Below are 21,222 nucleotides of genomic sequence, written 5' to 3' on the forward strand. Positions count from 1 at the left end.
CCTGTACTGGATCAACCATTATATGCAATCATTGTTCCATTAATAATGCTGCCAAAAGCTGCAACCAGAGAGTCCACACGGTCCTTAAGCTGATCCACACATTATATCAAAACAGTAAGGTCTACCGGTGTGTTGTTGTGACTGAAGGAAGTGGAGCTGGCTTCCAAGCTAGAAAACAACTCTGTTTGTGACATTTCTGTGTCTGCAGTAAACTAAAACAACCAAAATATCCAAAACCATAATCAGCATACTTGTTAAACTCAAACAAAAATAAAAAAAATGCCGCGCCATCAAGAGCAGATTTGACTGCAATACTAAGGGTGTTGTATATATAGACTTCTCTCTATCTTATCCAGCATTCTATTGGACTTTTGTGGACAAGAATCTATCAACACGTGTATGCAGTTGGTAAAGCCATCTCTTGTAATGCCCTTTACAAGCTTTCTTTGATGTACAAGGATTTTAAGAAAGTTGGCTTTACCATTTTAGAAAAGGTGGAATGCCCGTGTTGAGAAGAGGGAGCTTCACTGGCGACTTTTATTAAATGCCACTGCCCCACCAGGTATTAATAACGTAATATCTATCAAGCCTATTTTGAAAATTAAGTCAGGCTGCCTGTCATAGGACTTCTACAATCAAACTTTTCTAAAATGTTTTTAAATAGTTGAGTTGATCATATAAGCTATTTCATATGTTTACAGTTTACTAATTCTTAATGCATTTGCTATTATGTTTTTTATACAATATTTACTTTTATATTTAATGGTATTGGTGTTCAGCATGCATATATATTTGATGCAGGAAGTTTGGGAATAGTACCTGATATTTTAATGTGTGCATACCTTAAAATGTTTGCCTGTGTTTTTTGGCACCTTTTTAAGTGTATAAAAGGAAGGACATAGAGATCAGATTGTTTCTGATGAAGTTCCTTTTCAATTGGAACAAAAATGCTCAAAAATGTTGTGTAATTAAAGACTCTGTTGTGTTCTGGCGTGGTGTTTTTTTTTTATTTTTCTGTCTACTGTAGTGTCAACTGCAAATTGAATTATCCTATTTTCCATGCCTTTTGCCGGTTTAGAGATGTGCCTATGAAAACAAATGTTATAACTGCTGTCATAAGAAATCATCCTTAATTCCACTGTTGGATTCATTCCAAATAATGATTATGCATGTAACTGTATATCTTGCTGGCCAGTCTCTGTCCATCCTAAGAGAAGGCAATGGTGTGAGTGCGCCTGCAGAAACAGTTTCCACAGAGTTGCCTCCTTGTAAACCTTTTATGCAACATATTCTATTCCAAGCACCATATGTGCCCAGCTTTCATCATTGTCCTCAGTGCTGAAGTCAGGCTCATGGGGATATACCTCCTTCAGCAACTCATGGACTTGCTTTTTGTAGATGGTACTGACACACCTTGCTATTGGACTCCCAATACCACCGTATCTGTAACACAAGTTTCAGCAGGCATGTTAGCAGCACTATTTAATAACCTTGTCGTGATCTTGTTACTTTTCCTCTCATCATGCCCAGACATCTTTAACACTTCCTCGGTTAATAAGTCCTCATATGTTCTCCCAGCCATTCTTCTGTTCTGCCCTTTTATTTCTTTATTCACTTGTATTTGTTTACCGGGGTAGTCTGCTGTGGCATTATGAGTCCATTTTCAATGAAGGCCAGGGGAGAAAAGCTCCATAAATAACAAGAAACATATACAAAGAGAGAATATGTACGAAATGAGTACATTATAACATTATAATAGTATATCTACAGTAAAGTTAGCATATGGAATGAGTACATTACAAGAGCGAGTACAGAAACGGTAACACATTTTAAACAATTAGTTGAATTACTAATATACTAGCAAACTGACAAATATCAGGATTAAGAGAGGTAAAGAGATTAACTTTACATACATATTTTTGACAGTAGAAACAGTACGGCTAACACCTGGCATTAATGCATAGTACATTTTGAACATTAGTGTTGACATTAAGAAGTGGCAGTTAGGTTTTGAGAGAAGGAGGCAAGGTGCAGGTGCACTACCCACACTCCACACATCAGTAGATGCTAATTCTAAGATTGTTCAGTAGTAGAGAAAAAAGGAAACTTCCAGCTTATCTCGGTTTTGCAGTTTTCTACAAACAAATGCTGCCTGGCAGTGAGCCCAACGATAATTTAAAATACATTAATATCAGTTGAACAATTAAGTGAATTTGCATGCACTGTATGGACTCCTTAAAGTTGTCTAATGGACAGGGTTATTGACTGTTATGGTGTTCTACTTTGTATCATAATAAATAGTAACCGCATACTGTACTTACCAATTTTGTTGTCGTATACTGTAGTATATGTGCAGTTTCTCCATGGTGGAGGCAGTATAACTGTGGATAAACGAAGGTCTTGCCTTGTAAATAGAATCCCTACCAGTGTAATTCCTACCTGTCTGATGGCAGTGGTTCCCTTTATTGGGACTGTTCTTGCCTCTTTGGTTGTGCAGTTGTGGAATTCAGTATATATAAGAAAGATGGTGTCTTGAATAAAGTCCCTAATAAACACCTGCATTATGGAAGCTTTTATTTTATAGACTAAGACATATTAAAATCTATGGTTATGATAATGTGTTGTTTTTCTTCAACAAGTTTGTTGTTGATGGTTCACTTAATTAATAAGAATATATACATTTGGAGTAGCCCATATGTCAGCCACCTAAACACTGACTGCAAGAAGTCAACAAACAGAATGTCAACATGCTACCACATGTGCTGAAAAAGATCCTTGGTACATGCAATTCTTAGCATAAAAATAAAAACAAAAAAAATGTTTTTTTGCAGGGGGCAAGATCCATGCATACCACCCACATGGAGCCTGGAGGCCTTTCCCCCACATCTCCCGCTTATTATATATCCTAACGCAAAGACTGCACAATACTGGGGAAAGGAAATAATCCCCAGCCCTGAGAATTGTATGATCTTGCACACCTGTTAACTATCTGTTTAGTCACCTGTGTTCGATTACAAAGGTGTCGACAACCTAGACCGACACATAAATACATGATATATATATATATAAAGTGCCTATATTTGTGCTTGTGAGTGTGTGTGTGTTTGTCTTATGAAAATCATTAGATCGGTCTGTGCAGCACAGTGTTAAGAATGGGAGATATTAGCAATGTGAATACAAATCAGTAAAATGCTGACACCCATTATAAAATGCTTATTGCCAGCAGTGAATTTAATTGGGTAGAAGTTATTGAAGAGCTTTGCTTCTTTTTTGGAAGTCAGGCTTTATATAATCAAGGTGCAGCAAAAGAGCTAGAATGCAAGGCAATCTTGTTCATTTATAGCTTCATACAATCAATGTCAGAGATCTGCTTATCAGGCACAAAGTGTAAAGTTAACTTTATATTTCTTTCTTCCCTTTCACTTTCTCCTCAGCCTCAAAATTATTTTTCAACTGGCCTTTGTTTTGCTGCAGTTTAGCACAAATTTAGATATAAGCACAGATGAGCTTAATTCTGTCATTTGTTTTTCTCTTTAACATGACTGTCGGTTGCAGGCTTTAATTTCACTTTGCAACCAAACTGTAGATGAATCACATCTCATTTTAATTTATAATATTTCTCTGCAGTGGAAATGTATGCCTGATTCTCTTAGAAGAGGAACTTAAAATATAGGCATGTGGAATGCAGAACAAGAAAGTTCAAAGGAATGCAGTAATGATGAATATAAAAACATGGTTAGCTCATGTTAATGTTATCTTTCTTGTGATTATCTTCAGTAAGGGAAAATATAGCGGTTTTCTCCACACATCCAAATGGTGGTGTATTTATAGCTTTGTATAAAAATGTTTATCTTGCCATTCTGTACCTTACCATTTGTTTTGGCCTTATGTATGATGACATTAATAAATATATTATTTGGATATGTTATCTTTGTTATTTCTTGTGCAAGTGAACACTTATTTATCATTCTCATACCCACAGAGACACATATTTCAGTGTTGGATATTACTTCCTATTAACACACAGGTTTTCTGTTTAATGTACATTCAAAGTGAATGCAGATATAACTAGATTACCATTCATTCCTAGTTATTCATTTCACATTGTGTTGTGTTCCCTTCTTTCAGTCTCACAGTCTCTGATTTTAATTGGAGCATGGAAGATGTTACAATCATAGTAAATGAGGATTCCTTTGGATTTCAATTCACCTTGACAGCAGAGAGGAGGTCAGAGCTGAGCGCACTTAGTGAAAACCTTTGTAAGGGTGGCACAGAAACACCAGAGATGAATAACACCTAAGTGAAAGGCCCATGACAGCCCTGGGGGTGGGACCCTTACCAAACCCCTTTGGAATAACAAGGAGAAGCTGAGATGCAGCCAGCTCAGGAGCAGGAAGTGCAGTGTAAAAGCTGAGACAGGTATATTAAACTGATATCATACATCCGAGACAGGTATATTAAACTGATATCGTACACCTGAGACAGGTATATTAAACTGATGTTATACACCTGAGACAGGTATATTAAACTGATATCGTACACCTGAGACAGGTATATTAAACTCATGTTATACACCTGAGACAGGTATATTAAACTGATATCATATACCTGAGACAGGTATAATAAACTGATGTTATACACCTGAGACAGGTATATTAAACTGATATACACCTGAGACAGGTATATTAAACTGATGTTATACACCTGTGACAGGTATATTAAACTGATATTATACAAAGAGCAAGTTCATCTCCCACTGAAATGTGTTGTACACAATGTAGGAAGTAAAATCTGGTGACTAGTATATGCCAGTTTGGTAATCACAGCTGAAACACATGAGTGTGAATTACTTAACACAAATTATGATGAATTTGTCAGTAGAACAAATTAGTGAAACCACATGCCAGTTGTTTTACCACAATCCCTTTAGAATGAGCATGTTTGATTCAGATTTACTCATGCCTGGTATTATCTGCTCACAAGGATGAAGCCTGAGTATCTATCATTTATTTCTAAAATCAGATATGAATAAACACAGGTATAACCTAAATTCAAACATGGTGTTTTGTAACTATGCCATGACATTTATTTTGCTAGTTTATTCCTTTTGTGTTTATTTGTGTTCAAATTATTGCTTACATTTTAGCATTTATTATTTATCTATGTGTCTGTGTAATAAAATAATTCAATGAATCAATGATTGAAATAAATAAGCAATAACATATATGTTATAAAATACTTTAGGTCTGAAATAGTTTAATTTTTAATCCCACCTAAATTACACAGGTGTACACATTCACAAATAAAGCAGATATATGTAAATGTGAGTGAAACATTTATACTTTAGTGAAGAGCAGAGAGATGTGTGCCCTTTTACAAAAAAAAAAGTGCCTATGTGCTTAGACTTGCCTAGTCAAAAAAAATGATACATTAATAAAATGGGCAGTAATAATCATTTGCATGTATGGAAGATGAGCCTTGCATAATTCAAAAGACTATTCTGGTTCATGCCTACTGTTGCTGTCCACCATTGTCATTGTGCACTTTAACAATGATCTAAATGCATTAAGCTTGCAGTGCATTTTTGTGGCACACATCTATGCCTTACAATGCTTGAAGTCTGTGCAGGGGAATCAGAGCTGCCTCACCCTCCATAGACAACTGATGAAAGAAAGAGGTGCTTTTATTGCAACACTATATGCATATATGTGCTGGTGAGTTAATGGGAGCACTGGGACAATTTGTGAGTGGGTCCTTGAGTGTGCATGAATGGCTTTTGGGAATACCAGTATGTCTGTGCTTATGTACATTTCTGTTTGTCTGTGCGTGTGCATATGTATGTTTGTGTGTGTGTGTGTGTGTGTGTGTGTGTGTGTGTGTGTGTGTGTGTGTGTGTGTGTGTGTGTGTGTGTGTGTGTAAGCAAATGCATGAATGTTTCTGTGACTGTGATAGTCTGGTGGAGGAGAGCTTCTTTGTTGGATGAATCTGTAAGTGGAACAAAGTGTGTGTGTGTGTGTGTGTGTGTGTGTGTGTGTGTGTGTGTGTGTGTGTGTGTGTGTGTGTGTGTGTGTGTGTGTGTGTGTGTGTGTGTGTGTGTGTGTGTGTGTGTGTGTGTGTGTGTGTGTGTATGTATGTGTGTGTGTGTGTGTGTTTGCAGAAAAAATACCCCAGTTGGAGGACACTGTTTAGTTAACTGATTTGCTCATGATCAAACCCTGAACTCTAACTATATGAAGCAAGATCCTTAATCTAACATACCAACTGCCAGGCCTCCTTTAACTTTTTTTTTTTTGTAATCACTGAGGATTACATTTTGTCAATGTCAATCAAAGTGGCCATGGTGGTGCAGTGGTTAGTGTTGTTGCCTCACAGCAAGAGATTCTCTGGTTCAGTTCTTGGTTGGATGCCTTCTGTGCAGAGTCTGCATGCCCTTCCTGTGGTCATGTAGGTCCTCTCTGGGTGCTCTGCTTTCCTCTCACATTCCACAGACATGCAATAGGTAGATTGGACACTCTAAATTGGCTGTAGGTGAGAGCTAGTAGAATGAATGAACTACTGTGGCAGGGCCAGCAACCTGGCAGTGTAAACCATAGCTTGAGATGATTGGCTGAAGTTCACACCCTGACCCCATGTGCAAAAATAGGAAAAGAGGTTGAGGATGGATGATTGTCAGTCAGAGCATTTCATTGTTTTGTATTTTAGAATATACAAGATGAAGCAAACTCTATTGCTCTGTTAACTTTTTAAGTGATTTAAAGTAATCTCTGTCTCCAGTTTTACAGAAAATCTTAGATTTCATCTCATATTTATGCACTGTTCTTGAAGAAGTCACTGCAACGCAACTGCAAAATTTGTGCTGGGCTCCTCATTGGTTCCCTGGGCTTCGAGCTTAGTAACTACCTATGAACCAGGGTACTTATGATTTAAAGGAAGAGATTGATTATTCCAAACAGGAATATCATCATATGAGCCATGTTAGTTGGATATGATCCATGGGTTCCTTGCTCTGTTGAATGTCTGTAGTGTCCTCATTATTTAGCTCTGAATTAATTTGACAACACTAAGTCAATGTTAATATTTTAATTATGAATACATTTTAATTTAGCTTGCTTTTTCTGCAAGCACGCATGTGTGAAGTGTGCTGTGTTTGGGCTACAGTACTTTACCTAGCACTTAGGGCAGATGGGTAAGGGTATGAGATGTTAAACATCTGTTTCCTGTTGTATATAGTTTGATTCACTCAGTCTTCATTTGCTTCTGTCTCTTCTAAGTTACTTCACCAGTTAGTACTCCTGGGTTGCTCCTGAAAAGAACACTTGTGTCCAGTGGACTGCCCCAGGATGTTAACAACTGCATCACGTATTTGATTTTTTGATTCCAATACCCATTGCACAGATGCTAATTAATGGTTTACTATATGCTATTTGAGTATGTTCCAGTATGTGTCTTGTAGTTTAATGGGTTGTCAGTTTCAAGGGAAGAGAAGTGTATTGTTTCTCATGATGTCTGTTTTAAATATATCTTTGTTTTATTTAGAAAATAGCTGTCAGTGCTGTTTTCTGCAAAAATTGACATTAAAGTTATAATTAAATAGAAATCTCTGTAATCATTGTAAAAGTAAAGCATAAAACACTGCACATGCTGATGAGTTTGAATAGTGCTTATGATAATTAGGGAGAGACAGACAAGTAATGGGATTCTGGAAAGGCTGGGCAGGCTAGTCTATTATCCTGATAGGGACCTACTTGATCATGATGTAGCTTTGCTTATATTTGTGAACAGAATCAGGTACTGAGGTGGTCAGGGTGGTCTTTGCATTAAGTTGCTTAGGGACAGATCTCCATCCAGGGAAGATACATTGGAGCATGTTAATAAGGATACCTACTCTTCCAGGTACTATGGGAATGGAAAATGGCAGTAACATAAAGTAGTCAGAGATAACATAGGTCTTATGACAAGGATGTGATAAGATGACAACTCTCTCCCACTGTTTCAATGACATAACATGAAAGTTGACCAAGGATCCATAATGATGCAGATGGAAATAAAACATGTCTGTTCGAGAACTGCATGTCATTTGCTGCCTAGTCCATTGATGATGCAGAGGGGTAGCAGTAGAAGAAGGGATGGAAGAGGAATGCATTGGGGTCTGTTCATTATTCTCCTAACTCTGTCCTACATTTTGGTCAGCATGACAACATTCCATTGCTTTGCTTGGTAAAAACTGAAATAATATATTCAGTTAGAAGTTCTTTTTTCAAATCCTCTGAGATGTCTCTCCCACCTTTGCTGAACTGGAAAATCGGTCTTCTTCCTTCTTTCTTCCACATACCCAAAGAAGCCTTTTCCCCAACCCCTGACTTTTCTGCTGTTTCTGTCAGTTCCCTTTTGGACCATACCCTTCCAGTCCTCGCCTCTGTTGCTGTGCCTTTAACAGCCTTTTTATACTGTGCTTCTTCCATCTCCGTACCCCTATCTTCCACCATTTGTATGCCTTACCTTTTGCCTATCTTTCATGTGAAGTCATTTTGTCTCCTCCTTAAATTATTTTACTTTTTTCTTCCATGTCACCTTCCCTATAGCTGCATCACCTGTGCCCATATGGATCATTTGTTTTTTCCAGATGTGAAGGTCGTGTGCCCTGTAACTGTGCAAGAGACTTTGAGCCCATTCATTCTTGTTCAGGGGCCAGTTGCAAAAAAATGATGCATCACTTTTAATCTCCGCAGTCTTTTTCAATCACACATTATATAGAACATTTAAGTCCTGCCACCTATTAACCCTCATTCCTTCACAAGTCCCCTTTCTTCCTGTGTACTTTGCTGCTACCCTTTTCTAAGGATCTCAATTCCAGATGTTTTATCTCTGTTACTATATTCACAACATCTAGTATAATTGGTTTAGATTTTGATTTCCATTTTCTAGTAATTACTTTTTTGGCAAGAACAGTCTTTTATCTTGAAATCAGAGTCAGCTAGTTAGGGATAAGACCATTTACCAGTAAAGAGGAAGTATTCACCCCCTCCCACCCATCCCTACCTGTAGACACATCAGACTTGCAATGGCTAATCTGCCATTGAATGCCGTGCATGCTCCCAGTCATACCTCTCAACTCTACCTGATTTTGCCTTGCATTTTTCTTTTATCCCTTGTACATTTCTCTCTGATAATTTGCTGAAGATTACAGACAATAATGCCATTTATTTGAGTTTCATACTTCATATTGTTGCGTCAAAGCGTGTTGTTCTATTAAATGTCTAAGTGAATTAGAGTAATATGCAAAAGAAATAGCCTTGATTTTGGCATTTATCTCCTCCTCATTGTTTTTGGCTTGGTCCTCAAATCTTGAAAAAATAAGTTGAGAAGTATGTTCTCAGTCACATTAACACAACTCAGAAACATATGCCTTTTAACAGTACAAACTTGCCTTGACGTCTTCTACAAGAGGTCGCTTTACCACCTGTAGGTATTGATCACATGACCATGCTGCCTCTTTTACCCCATGATCCAAAGCTAACATAGAATGCTCAAGCTCATCCCTCCTTCACCTGACCCCTCCGGTGCCCATGCTGCAAATCAAACATGAATAAACCAGGTCTTAAGGTTTCATTCTACTCTATGTTTCTGACTACAGCATCAAATGCTGATAGTTTCTTTACACTTGCAGTGGGTGGCTAGCGTCTAGCTCATTTTTGACCCTATCCCCAGGTTCATCCTAACCCACCCTTAAAGCGACAAGCAATCATTTCTGTCTTTGAGTTCTTACATTATACTTCTACATTCTAAACCACTAAGTGAAATGACCACTAATTGTTAAAGGCTTATTCATATGGACATCCCAAAACCTTGGCTAAGACCTCATCCTAAATTCTGTCCTTTATAATACAATCCCACAACATTTGACACATTGTCTTATGGTCCACAACTTCAATCATGTCCAAAAACATCTTTTTTTTAATCTTTTAGCACCTTTATTGAATTATCACTTCAGACATAGGCATACATACATTTATATAAAAGAAAACAAACCATATTAACATATTTCCAGTTACAAATATTATACATAATGTATACTTTTTTGTATAATCATCAGTCCAACATTACATAAACTGATCAATTCCTACATCCCCTAAACCTCATTCCTCCTCCAAAACATTATTCTGCATGTATTGTTCCCACAATTTCCACTTTTTCTAAGTTATTTGCTCTTACCCTTGTCTAACAATCCCACTTCCAATTATTTTATGTCTGTTATAATATTCATGACTTCAAATACAGTTGGTCTGGACTTTGATTTCCATTTTATAGTAACTGTTTTTTTGGCAGCATGACAATTAAACTTAACATGGCCTTATTCTGCTTTCTTATGTATAATGAGCTCCTTCCTCCTGTCCTATTCCTTTGTCCTGTCTCTTACAGCCTGTCATCCTTCTCCCTTGACATTTTAAGAGCTGGTATACTATGTGTTATAGTAGTATAGCCCCTCAGGTACTTAACTTCCTGGTTTCTTACCCTATACACTGACCATGTCCATTCCCTTGCCCCTTCACAGGATGGTCCTCCTTTGTGATCTCACATGTGGTGCTGTGTATGCAGGACTGCATCTCCTCCATATGCTCATTTTATGCCATCCTTGAATAACTTACACCCTGGCACCTTTATGCATCATTGTTCTTGCAACTAGCCTGTATTTCTATGGTAGTAGCCGAGTCCATCTTTGCCTCAACTATCTAAATGCAGCTCCTCCATCATCTTACACAGACTCCTTGTACTACATAGGAATGTTATCCTGGCATACTTCAGTAAAATTACCCTGGTAACTAAAGTTCCTGTGTTATATTTTGCTCTTTTTTCTTTCCTTATACTCCTTTTATTTACCTCCCCTCCAACATCTGTAATACCACTTCAACTTTTTAAAATAACATTCATTGAGCTGTTCCTTTACAGATGAGCGCAGAACATTCATATCCCTTCTGGGATAAGATGGAGGCTGAACCTGGTATAGAATTGTTCTCTTTGCTATGTCTTGTCAAATCCTCATACCAGTCATACGCTCTCCACCATTGAGCACTGCTACAGGCAGTCATAATGCTCCCTAATTCTCACTTTCCTTTGAATACTGATTGCTGATGTAGGAAACAGTTCTGAGAATGCAACCGCTAGTCCCCATATTTTGATATCCCTATCTCTCTCTGTCACTCTCTCTCTCTCATACTCTCTCTCTGTATCACTCTCTCTGTCTTACACTCTCTGTTACTCTCTCTCTCACTCTCTCTCTATCTCATTCTTTCTCTCTCCCTCTCTCTGTCTGTCTCACTCTCTCCATCTCTCTCACTCTCTCTGTCTCTCTCCCTCTCTCTGTCTCTCTCACTCTCTCTGTCTCTCTCCCTCTCTCTGTCTCTCTCACTCTCTCTGTCTCTCTCCCTCTCTCTGTCTCTCTCACTCTCTCTCTCTCTCTCTCTCTCACTCTCTCTGTCTCTCTCCCTCTCTCTGTCTCTCTCACACTCTCTCTCTCTCTCTCTCTCTCTCTCTCTCTCTCTCTCTGTCTCTCTCCCTCACTCTATCTCTCTCACACTCTCTTTCCCTCTCTATCTCACTCTCTTACCCTCTCTGTCTGTCTCTCTCTCTCTCTCTCTCTCTCTCTCTCTCTCTCTCTCTCTCTCTCTCTCTCTCTCTCTCCCTCTCTCACTCTCTCTCTCTCTCTCTGTCTCTCTCTCCCTCTCTCTCTCTCTCTCTCTCTCTCTCTCTCTCTCTCTCTCTCACTCTCTCTGTCTCTCTCCCTCACTCTATCTCTCTCACACTCTCTTTCCCTCTCTCTATCTCACTCTCTTACTCTCTCTGTCTGTCTCTTTTCTCTCTCTTTCTCTCACTCTTGCTCTATCTCTCCCTTTCCAAAGTCCTTGGCCAGGCTTGCTGCTACTTCAGCTTTCTCCTCTGAAACTTTATATGTACTACAATATTAATTCATCCTTCTCCAGGAAATGAACACCTTTATTACTTCCTTGTAAGTCTTGTTAAGTCTGATTCCAGCCTTGGACTTGACTGTAGTCTGGCTCCCCATCTTCCATGCCAAGACTATGGATTCTTTTTGAGGCTGAGTCATCAATCTGCAAAATGCTCTTCTTTCAGCCCTTATGAGCATTTCTTTGCTTCACTGTCTAATCCATGTTTCTACCCCTCTTATCTGAAACATCTCCCTCTGGTTTCATTACCTTTGTCCTATTAGCTATCTCTGCTGGTACTGCATGCACTGTGATACTTATTTATTTTTATTTATTTTATTTTACATTTGTTAACCAGGCTAGTCTAACTGGATATATTTCCATTTTCAGTAGAGGCCCGGGGAGAAAAGCTCCAGTAGTAAAAATTTAATTAGAAATTTGAAATACAATGCAAAAGATACAAATTATAGTTGATACATAGTAAATGAAAGTAGTTCAATAAAAAATACAAAAAACAGTGAATACAAAATGGAGATGAAAGAAGGTATTTACACTAATATAAAAGTGACAAATGTGAGTGTTAAATTATTTACACGATATAAAAGCAACAAAGAGTATGATAAAAAACTGAAAATAAGAATGTTTTGTGATAATCAACAGGATAGATTTCACCAGTGTGTTCTATTGTGTTCACCAGTTCCTGTTCTGCATCAGAAGTATGCATTAGAGTTGGGAATACATAGTAGGAGGTGGAAATAATATTAGCAAAAGCCAGAAGGTTAGTCAGGGTTACTGCAGGGGCATAACCAGGTTGTTTTAAGGTGTCTTTTGAGGTTTTTTTTAAAGAGAGGCAAAGAAGAAAGTGAGGTTAGTTCATTGGGGAGTAGGTTCCAGTTTTTTCCCACTGTGTTAGAAAACAGGGAATCACCAGCTGTGTTGTTAGTCTTATTTATGCTAGCTAAAAGTTTGCTTGAAGAGCGTAGGGAGTTTAGATTTTTATAGGGGATTATGAGATTAGAAAGTATAGGAGTGCTGTTAGGTTGATAAAATATCTGATCCTTTTCATAACCTTCATGCTGTCTTTATTCAGACTCGTCCACCCTTTGTCGCTCTCATCTAGCTGAATACCCCACTGTGCCTTCTTCACTTACACTTCTCATGGTGTTGACAATTTTATGGTCACTTTTGGCTATGTCTCTTTTTCTTCACTTGTCACTGTTGTTAACAGCTGTCCTTTCTTTGTGGCTTCCATCTCCTTCTCCTGTCACTTATGGCTGTGTCTTCTGCGTCATCCATCCTTCCCATTCTGTGCTATACCAGTTGACTGCACTACATTGTCAAATTTTGTTAATGTTTTTTTCTATCTTCTTTAGTCTCTTTTCCAGGCCCTTATTGCCCACTGCCCCATTAAGTTTCCTTTTCAGTCACATACAATACTCTAATTATTGTCTAGCTACTCTCTCAATCTCTCTCTCTCTCTCTCTCTATGTATATATGTATATAAATATACACACACACACACACACACACACACACACACACACACACACACACACACACACACACACACACACACACACACACACACACACACACACACACACATATTTATACATGCATGCACACACACACACACACACACACACACACACACACACACACACACACACACACACACACACACACACACACACACACACACACACACACACACACACACACACACACACACACACACACACACACACACACACACACGCACACACACACACACACACACACACACACACATGCACATACGCACGCACATATATAAATATGGATCTACTGAAAAAGAAAGAAAGATATAAATATCAACATTCACAAGGCTGAAAAGAATAGATCAACTTTGTAAGAGTTGACAAGATATTATGTATGCGCAGAGCAAACAATCTCAGCTCATGCTCATGAAAAACAAACTCTAGAAAATAGCCTTAAACATAATTTTTTGCAGAGGGGCAAGCCCCCTTACAGCTTTGCACCCCCCTGCTGATTGCAGCTATTAACTTTGAGATCACACAGTTTCGGAGAAGGGCATATTTCCCAAGGCCAAGGACTGTGTGATCTTGCACACCTGTCAGCTATCTGTGCACTCAACCAAATGTTATTGGCTAAAGTGATGTCAACCAAATGGGGATTTGATTAAATTCAGTTCCTAGCTTTTGTTGTTTGAATCCCCCACATCCTCTGCCACCCCAAAAGTCCCATGAGACAAACCATTCTTCCACATGCTATCACCTATCTCTCTCACCCACTGTTCTTGACCAATCTATTGTGATACTATTCTTGGATTTTCACTTTTGTCGATCATTCCTTTAATTGCCTCTACTCCACTGTAAATGGCTATGCAGGTTCCGAAACTGTGAAGAACTTTCCAAATGGACTTAGTTGTGCAATGTACTGTTTTCTGGTGCTTTAGTTCTTCATCTGCAGGTCATCTTGCAATTATACAGCTGATCACAATGACTAATTCTTGTTAAATATTCTTGATGCAATGTTATCCTTTTAGATAATTTTTTTATCATTATAAAAATGTTAAGATTGTTTTCATGAATCACATTTTCTCAGAGTACAAAGACAAGAATAGGACTTTTGATTGGACTTTGTTTTTTGTTGAGGAGAGTGGCATATAATAAACACCTTTTGATTCTCATGCATGGTGTTTCTATAAAATTCTAGCATATTATCCCATCATCTGCTGCTGCTGTAATCTGCCTCCCTACACATGGCCACAACCCCGTCTATCGCAACTGCCCCCGAGTTTACATAATACTTCTGCTGTTGCAACTTACACATGCCCTGCCCCTAACTCACAGAGTGTTGCAGTCATTGACTTTAGGGTTTCATATCTCTTATAGAGGAAAAACTACCTTCTCACACTAACAGTACAGTTAGTGTAGAAGGCTAAGGTCCCTTCTTGAGAATCTGTTTGATATTGGAAAGAAACTGGTATCAAAACCCCCATTCCCCTCATTTTTCTTATTTATTTTAATTTATATTCCAAAAACATAAAGTAAAGGAAATATACCGAGGAAGAGGCTGGTGAAGAAGAATTGGGATTGTCAGAGAGATGAAGAAAGTAGACAAAAGTATAAGGAGATGAGGTGTATGGCAAAGAGAGAGGTGGCGAAGACTAAGGATAAAGCATATGGAGTTGTATGAAAGGTTGGACACTAAAGAGGGAGAAAAGGACCTGTACCGACTGGCTACACAGAGGGACCAAGCTGGGAAAGATGTGCAGCAGGTGAGGGTGGTAAAGTACAGTGAGGGAAATGTACTCACAAGTGAGGAGAGTGTGTTGAGCAGATAGAAAGAGTACTTTGAGGGGCTGATGAGTGAAGAGAATAGAGAGAGAAGGTTGGATGATGCGGGGATAGTGAATCAGGAAGTGAAACAGATTAGCAAGGAGGAAGTAACATACTTACAAGTGAGGAGAGAAGAATGGAAAGGCTGTTGGCCCAGATGATATACCAGTGGAAGCATGGAGGTGCTTAGGAGAAATGGCAGTGGAGTTTTTAACTGGATTGTTTAACGAAATCTTGGAAACTCAGAGGATGCCTGAGGAGTGGAGAAAAAGTGTTTTGTTACCTATCTCTAAGAATAAGGGTGATGTGCAGAGCTGTAGTAACTACAGAGGGATAAAACTGATCAGTCACAGCTTGAAGTTATGGTAAAGAGTAGTGGAAGCTATGTTAGGAAGGGAGTTGATGATTAGTGATCAGCAGTATGGTTTCATGCCGGGAAAGAGCACTACAGATGCAATGTTTGCTCTGGGAATGTTGTTGGAGAAATATAGAGAAGGTCAGAAGGAGTTGCATTTTGTCTTTATGGACTTAGAGAAAGCATATGACAGGGTGTCTAAAGAGAAGTTGCAGTATTGTATGAGGAAGTCAGGAGTGACAGAGGAGTATGTAATAGTGGTACAGGATATGTACAAGGGTAGTGTGACAGTGGTGAGGTCTGCTGTGGGAGTGACAGATGCGTTTAAGGTGGAGGTGGGATTACATAAGGGATCAGCTCTGAACCCTTTCTTGTTTGCAGTGATGATGGACAGGTTGACAGGCGAGATCAGACAGGAGGCCCCATGGACTATGATGTTTGCAGATGACATTGTGATCTGTAGTGAGAGTAGGGACCTGGTTGAGGAGGCCCTGGAGAGGTGGAGATATGCTTTTGAGAGGAGAGGAATGAAGGTCAGTAGGACTAAGACAGAATATGTGTGTGTGAAAGAGAGGGAGGATAGAGGAATGGTGAGGATGCAGGGAGTAGAGTTGGCAAAGGTGGATGAGTTTAAGTACTTGGGATCAACAGTTAAGAGTATTGGTGAGTGTGGAAGAGAGGTGAAGAAGAGAGTACAGGTAGGGTGTAAGAAGAGTGTCAGGAGTGATTTGTGACAGACAGGTACCAGTAAGAGTGTAAGGGAAGGTCTACAAGAGGGTAGTGAGACCAGCTATGTTATACGGGTTGGAGACGGTGGCATTGACAAAAAGGTAGGACTCAGAGCTGGATGTGGCAGAGTTAAAGTTGTTGAGATTTGCACTGGGTGTAACGAGAATGGACAGGATTAGGAATCAGTATATTAGAGGGTCAGCTCAGGTTGGACGGTTTGGAGACAAAGCCAAAGAGGCAAGACTGCATTGATTTGGACATGTGCTGAGGAGGGATGCTGGGTATATTGGGAAAAGGATGCTAAGGATAGACCTGCCAGGTTGGAGAAAAAGAGGAAGGCCTAAGATAAGGTTTATGGATGTGGTGAGAGAGGACATGCAGGTGGTTGGTGTGACAGAGCAAGATGCAGAGGACAGGAAGAAATGGAAACAGATGATCCACTGTGGTGACCCCTAATGGGAACAGCTGAAAGAGAAGTGAGAGAAAGATATTCCAAAGACAAAGTAATACGTTAGAAGTATCTTTGGTGGTATGGAGGACTACCACACTAGGTGTGAGTGCCAAAGCTACAGGGATTTAATCTTCTTACATGTCTTTAGGGCATGCTTTGTAGACTGTCCTTTGTGTTTAGTGCTCCCCCAACATCTTTTTCATACTGTAAAACATTGCTCTGTAATTTTTTAAGTGACTTTAAGGCACAATATAATGAATTATTCCTGGTGTTTAGTGTTGTCCCTGCATTGCATTATTCCTGATGCAGAACATTGTTCTGTTATCTTTTATGAGCCTTTAAGAGATGATATGAAGACTTATTCCTAATGGTTATTATACCATGACCCCCCCAAAACGTGCACGCTGATTGGCCAGCGTGCACATTGTAAATCGAATTATACTAATGGAAAAAGGTCCGGTCGCCCAGACTTTTTTCCATTAGTATAACTCTACTTTTAAAACACTGTCTCGCTATGTTAAATGGGTTTAACATAGCGAGACAGCTTTAAAATAAGCAACGGAGATCTCCGTTGCTTATTTTAAAGCTGTCTCGCTATGCTAAACCCATTTAACATAGCGAGACAGGTTTTAAAAAAAAAGCAACGGAGAAAGCACGATTCTTACTAATATTCAGTGCTCCTTAAAAAAACAGCTCACCTCTTGCTATAACAAAATAGCTAGATTCGCTACCACCCATAAGTCTTCCACTCACCACTGTCTCTCCCTCCATAAACTAAAATGGTTAGAACTTCCCAACTATCTTGCTTATACTCAACTAACTCTAGCCCACAAGCTTATTCTAAACCCCTCCAACTGTCCCTCCCTCTCCTCTGCCTTTAAAATGCACCATCCAAATAGAGTTCTAAGGTCTAATAATCAAAATCTTCTAGAGGTCCACAAACCAAATCATCCCCCAGGCAAAAACCTCCTTTCCTTCAGTCTTGCTCGCCTCTGGAATTCCCTACCTCCAAACATCCGCACTACCTCTAACCACTCCACCTTCAAGAAATCACTTTTCTTACACCTAGAATCTCAATGGGAATGCTCTTGTACCCACCCCACATAACCAACTCTACCTTTCCCTGTACTAACATTCTACTCTATTCATCTACTATGCTCATTCATTAAAATGCTTTTATGTTTTGCTTTTATTCCTTCGTTGCATGTACCAAGATTGTCACTGACAAATGTTAAGTACATTTATGTTTTTGCTTATGTTTTTGCTTATGTTCTCTTATAGTATGTACCTATATATTTACTGTCAATGTTTTTGTAAATTGATTTTCTTTTTTGGAGCTTTTCTCCCCAGGACTCCATTGAAAACGGGTTCTTTAATGGCCCAATGGACTATCCTGGTAAACCAACTGCAATAAATAAATAAATAAATACATTTTTTTACTGTTTCGCTATGTTACATGGGTTTAACATAGCGAGACAGTTTTAAAATAAGCAACGGACATCTCCGTTGCTTATTTTAAAACTGTCTCGCTATGTTAAACCCATTTAACATAGCCAAACAGTAAAAAAGCAACGGAGATCTTGCTTTCTCCGTTGCTTTTGCCCAACTCTGATGTACTGCGCAGGCGCGCAGTACATCAGAACTGCCGCGGATGCCAGACATCTGCGGAAGGGCAGTAAACAGGCATTATACTATGTCATTATTTAAGAAAAGTAATAGTTTCTTTTCTTAAATAATGTCATGGTATAATAGCAATAACCCACTTCTGGGTGTGGGTAATGCTGTATTTACCCACGATTGGCTTTGTTTGGTCCCTCGGGCTTCGCCCTCGGGACCAAACCACGCCAACCATGGGTAAATCCAACATTACCCACACCCAGGCGTGGGTTATTGCTATAGTAACCCCCATCCCACATCTTTACTGCTGCAGAACATTGTTCTCTTCTATTTCAAGTGCCATTAAGGCACAATATTGAAATATCCTTGATGTTGAATGGACTCCAACCCTACAACTTTTGTGCTGAATAACATTATTCTGTAATGTTTTAAATGCCTTTAAGGCACAATATAAACATCTGTCCCTGATGTTTAGTGTTTCCCTGCAATAGTTCCTACTAATCGCACCTACACACACACACACACACACACACACACACACACACACACACACACACACACACACACACACACACAGGCACCTGAGGTCACTCATTCTTTTGCATACACTCACACATGCAGCCATACATATACATGCATGCACAAATCCTCCACCACTACCTGTCTGCAAAACTCCCTCGTACTTACCTCTAATGTGATCTCACCCTTTGGAAGCATTTGGTGTACACAAGCCTTTGACTGCCTTCATTATCCCAGGTGGACAAGGTAACTTACTCAGCTGAAAGATTCTCTGAATCCCCTAGCTTTGTAAATTACTTTTTGTAGGCATTTCCCATGGAAGACCACACAGCTAATTAGCATAAACAACTCCTCCAGAATGCCTTATTAGCATTTACAGTAGGTGGCCATGACAGCCCAGCATGGTATTGCACCATTTTAGGGCTTCCTCTGAAGCATAAATGGTTCACACAAGATGTACACAAGGCTTATACCTTGTGGTAACCTTTTAAATCTAGCTGCACAGTCAACTGAATGAAAAGACCCCAAAATTAAAACCTGTTTTCATTCTTTCTTTGCAAATAATTCATAAATTATTTTGTAAATTAAAACCTTAACTTTATCTGAAATTATCTTTGAAAACATGCAGAAAGTAACTCTGACATCACTTTTTTTCTATGTTCTTTGATAGAAATGCTATTATTTAATGTGCATTTCTGAAGCAAGCAGAGCTTTATCGAGCAATATCATTTGATTTATTTATTTATTTATTTTTAGTTAAGATAGCACATTTTATGAAGAGAAATGGGAGTGGCATTAAAATGTAACTAATTCTTTACATAGCGGTCATCAGCTGTAAACAGTGTTATGTCAATCTAATTTCTTTATGTGAAATGACATTTAATGCATCTGGCTTGTAGCAGTAGAAACATTACTGCATTGATCCCTTGCAAGTTTCTCTGTTGCAGCATTGATTTCCACTGGACCACAAAAATTTGAGTCAGTACAACAACACATCATTTATCACAAAGTGAAGCATTATATTGATTGCAGTTTAATTTTGCAATCTGTGCCACATTTATTTATTTTTTCTTTTTCTTACAGTACCCGCTGGTAATAATTATGCTGTTTTCTAGTGACTTGTATAGTCTCCTAAACTTCTTAAGTTTTGTACGGTGGCTATTTATTGGACTATCAGTTGCTGGCCTGATATACCTCAGATACAAACGTCCTGAAATGCCACGTCCATTCAAGGTAAGTCAAAGTTTTAGAAGTCACATGCAGTATCTACAGCTGTGGATTTAATGGCTTTCTTGGTTTTATTAATGATCTGTAACACTTCATTCATTGAATGCCATTTTGGAAATATTATACTATGGAATTTAACAAAAGATACTTTAATAATGATAATATTTAACATATTCATCAAATCATAATTTTCTGCAGCTGTCCTTATTTTTTGTTTATGGTCTGTTTTGGTGATGACAGGCACTCTATACATACTAAACCAGTGCTAGATTTCTTAACCCTAAGCCTAAGCACTGGAACATAGGGTACTTCATAAAGATCATGAACTGAATTGATAAAACTTTGCTGCAGCTGTAAGCCATTGTTTCTGTGAAAATCACAACTTGTGTATACAAATGACTTTCATGTATAATTTGTATCATACACAATATGCCTTCATCAAAGAATGCAACACAAGATGCAATAAATGACACGTGAATTTTCAAAAACACAAAATAATTTGTATCTGCATTTAAGGAGGAATGCATCAAATGACAGCTAATTTTTGTCAATACTGATTAAATGGGACATAGATATGTTGTTTTGTATAGTGAAATACACAAGCTATCTGTAGATCAGCATTTCATCAGATGTTTTGTTGTTTGGGCATCCTTCAGACATTGCACATAGAAAAATTAATATGACATGCAATTTGGGCTGTGCCTCACCCTAGTGTCTCTCTCTCTCTCTCACACATACACACACACACACACACACACACACAGACACACACACACACACACACACACACACACACACACACATGCACATACACACTGTAATTACACCAATGGGCCACATTTACCAGGGGTAAAACTTCTTGACAAGAACACAAGATGGGCACGATGTGATGTCGGTATTTATTATTTATTTATTTTACATTTATTTACCGGGAAAGACCGACTTGGAATGAGCCAATTTTCAGTGGAGACCTGGGGACAAATGCTACAGATGCATGTCTTGTAAGGTTGTCAGGTACTGACAAAACACTTTCAAGG

The 21,222-nt window shown here is 38.7% G+C and overlaps 1 protein-coding gene across 1 annotated transcript in view; it reads left to right on the forward strand.

Moving 5' to 3' along the window:
* SLC7A11 (solute carrier family 7 member 11) overlaps positions 1 to 21,222 on the forward strand; it is a 1,258,598-nt gene that overhangs the window by 1,087,984 nt on the left and 149,392 nt on the right. The window contains exon 10 of the mRNA XM_044061647.1: positions 20,042 to 20,191. Coding sequence (XP_043917582.1) covers positions 20,042 to 20,191 — 150 coding nt within the window. The remainder of the gene's footprint in view (positions 1 to 20,041; positions 20,192 to 21,222) is intronic.

The sequence above is a fragment of the Protopterus annectens genome, chromosome 2.part0 (genome assembly GCF_019279795.1).
Source record: "Protopterus annectens isolate FY-2018-M chromosome 2.part0, PAN1.0, whole genome shotgun sequence".
NCBI lineage: Eukaryota > Metazoa > Chordata > Ceratodontiformes > Protopteridae > Protopterus > Protopterus annectens.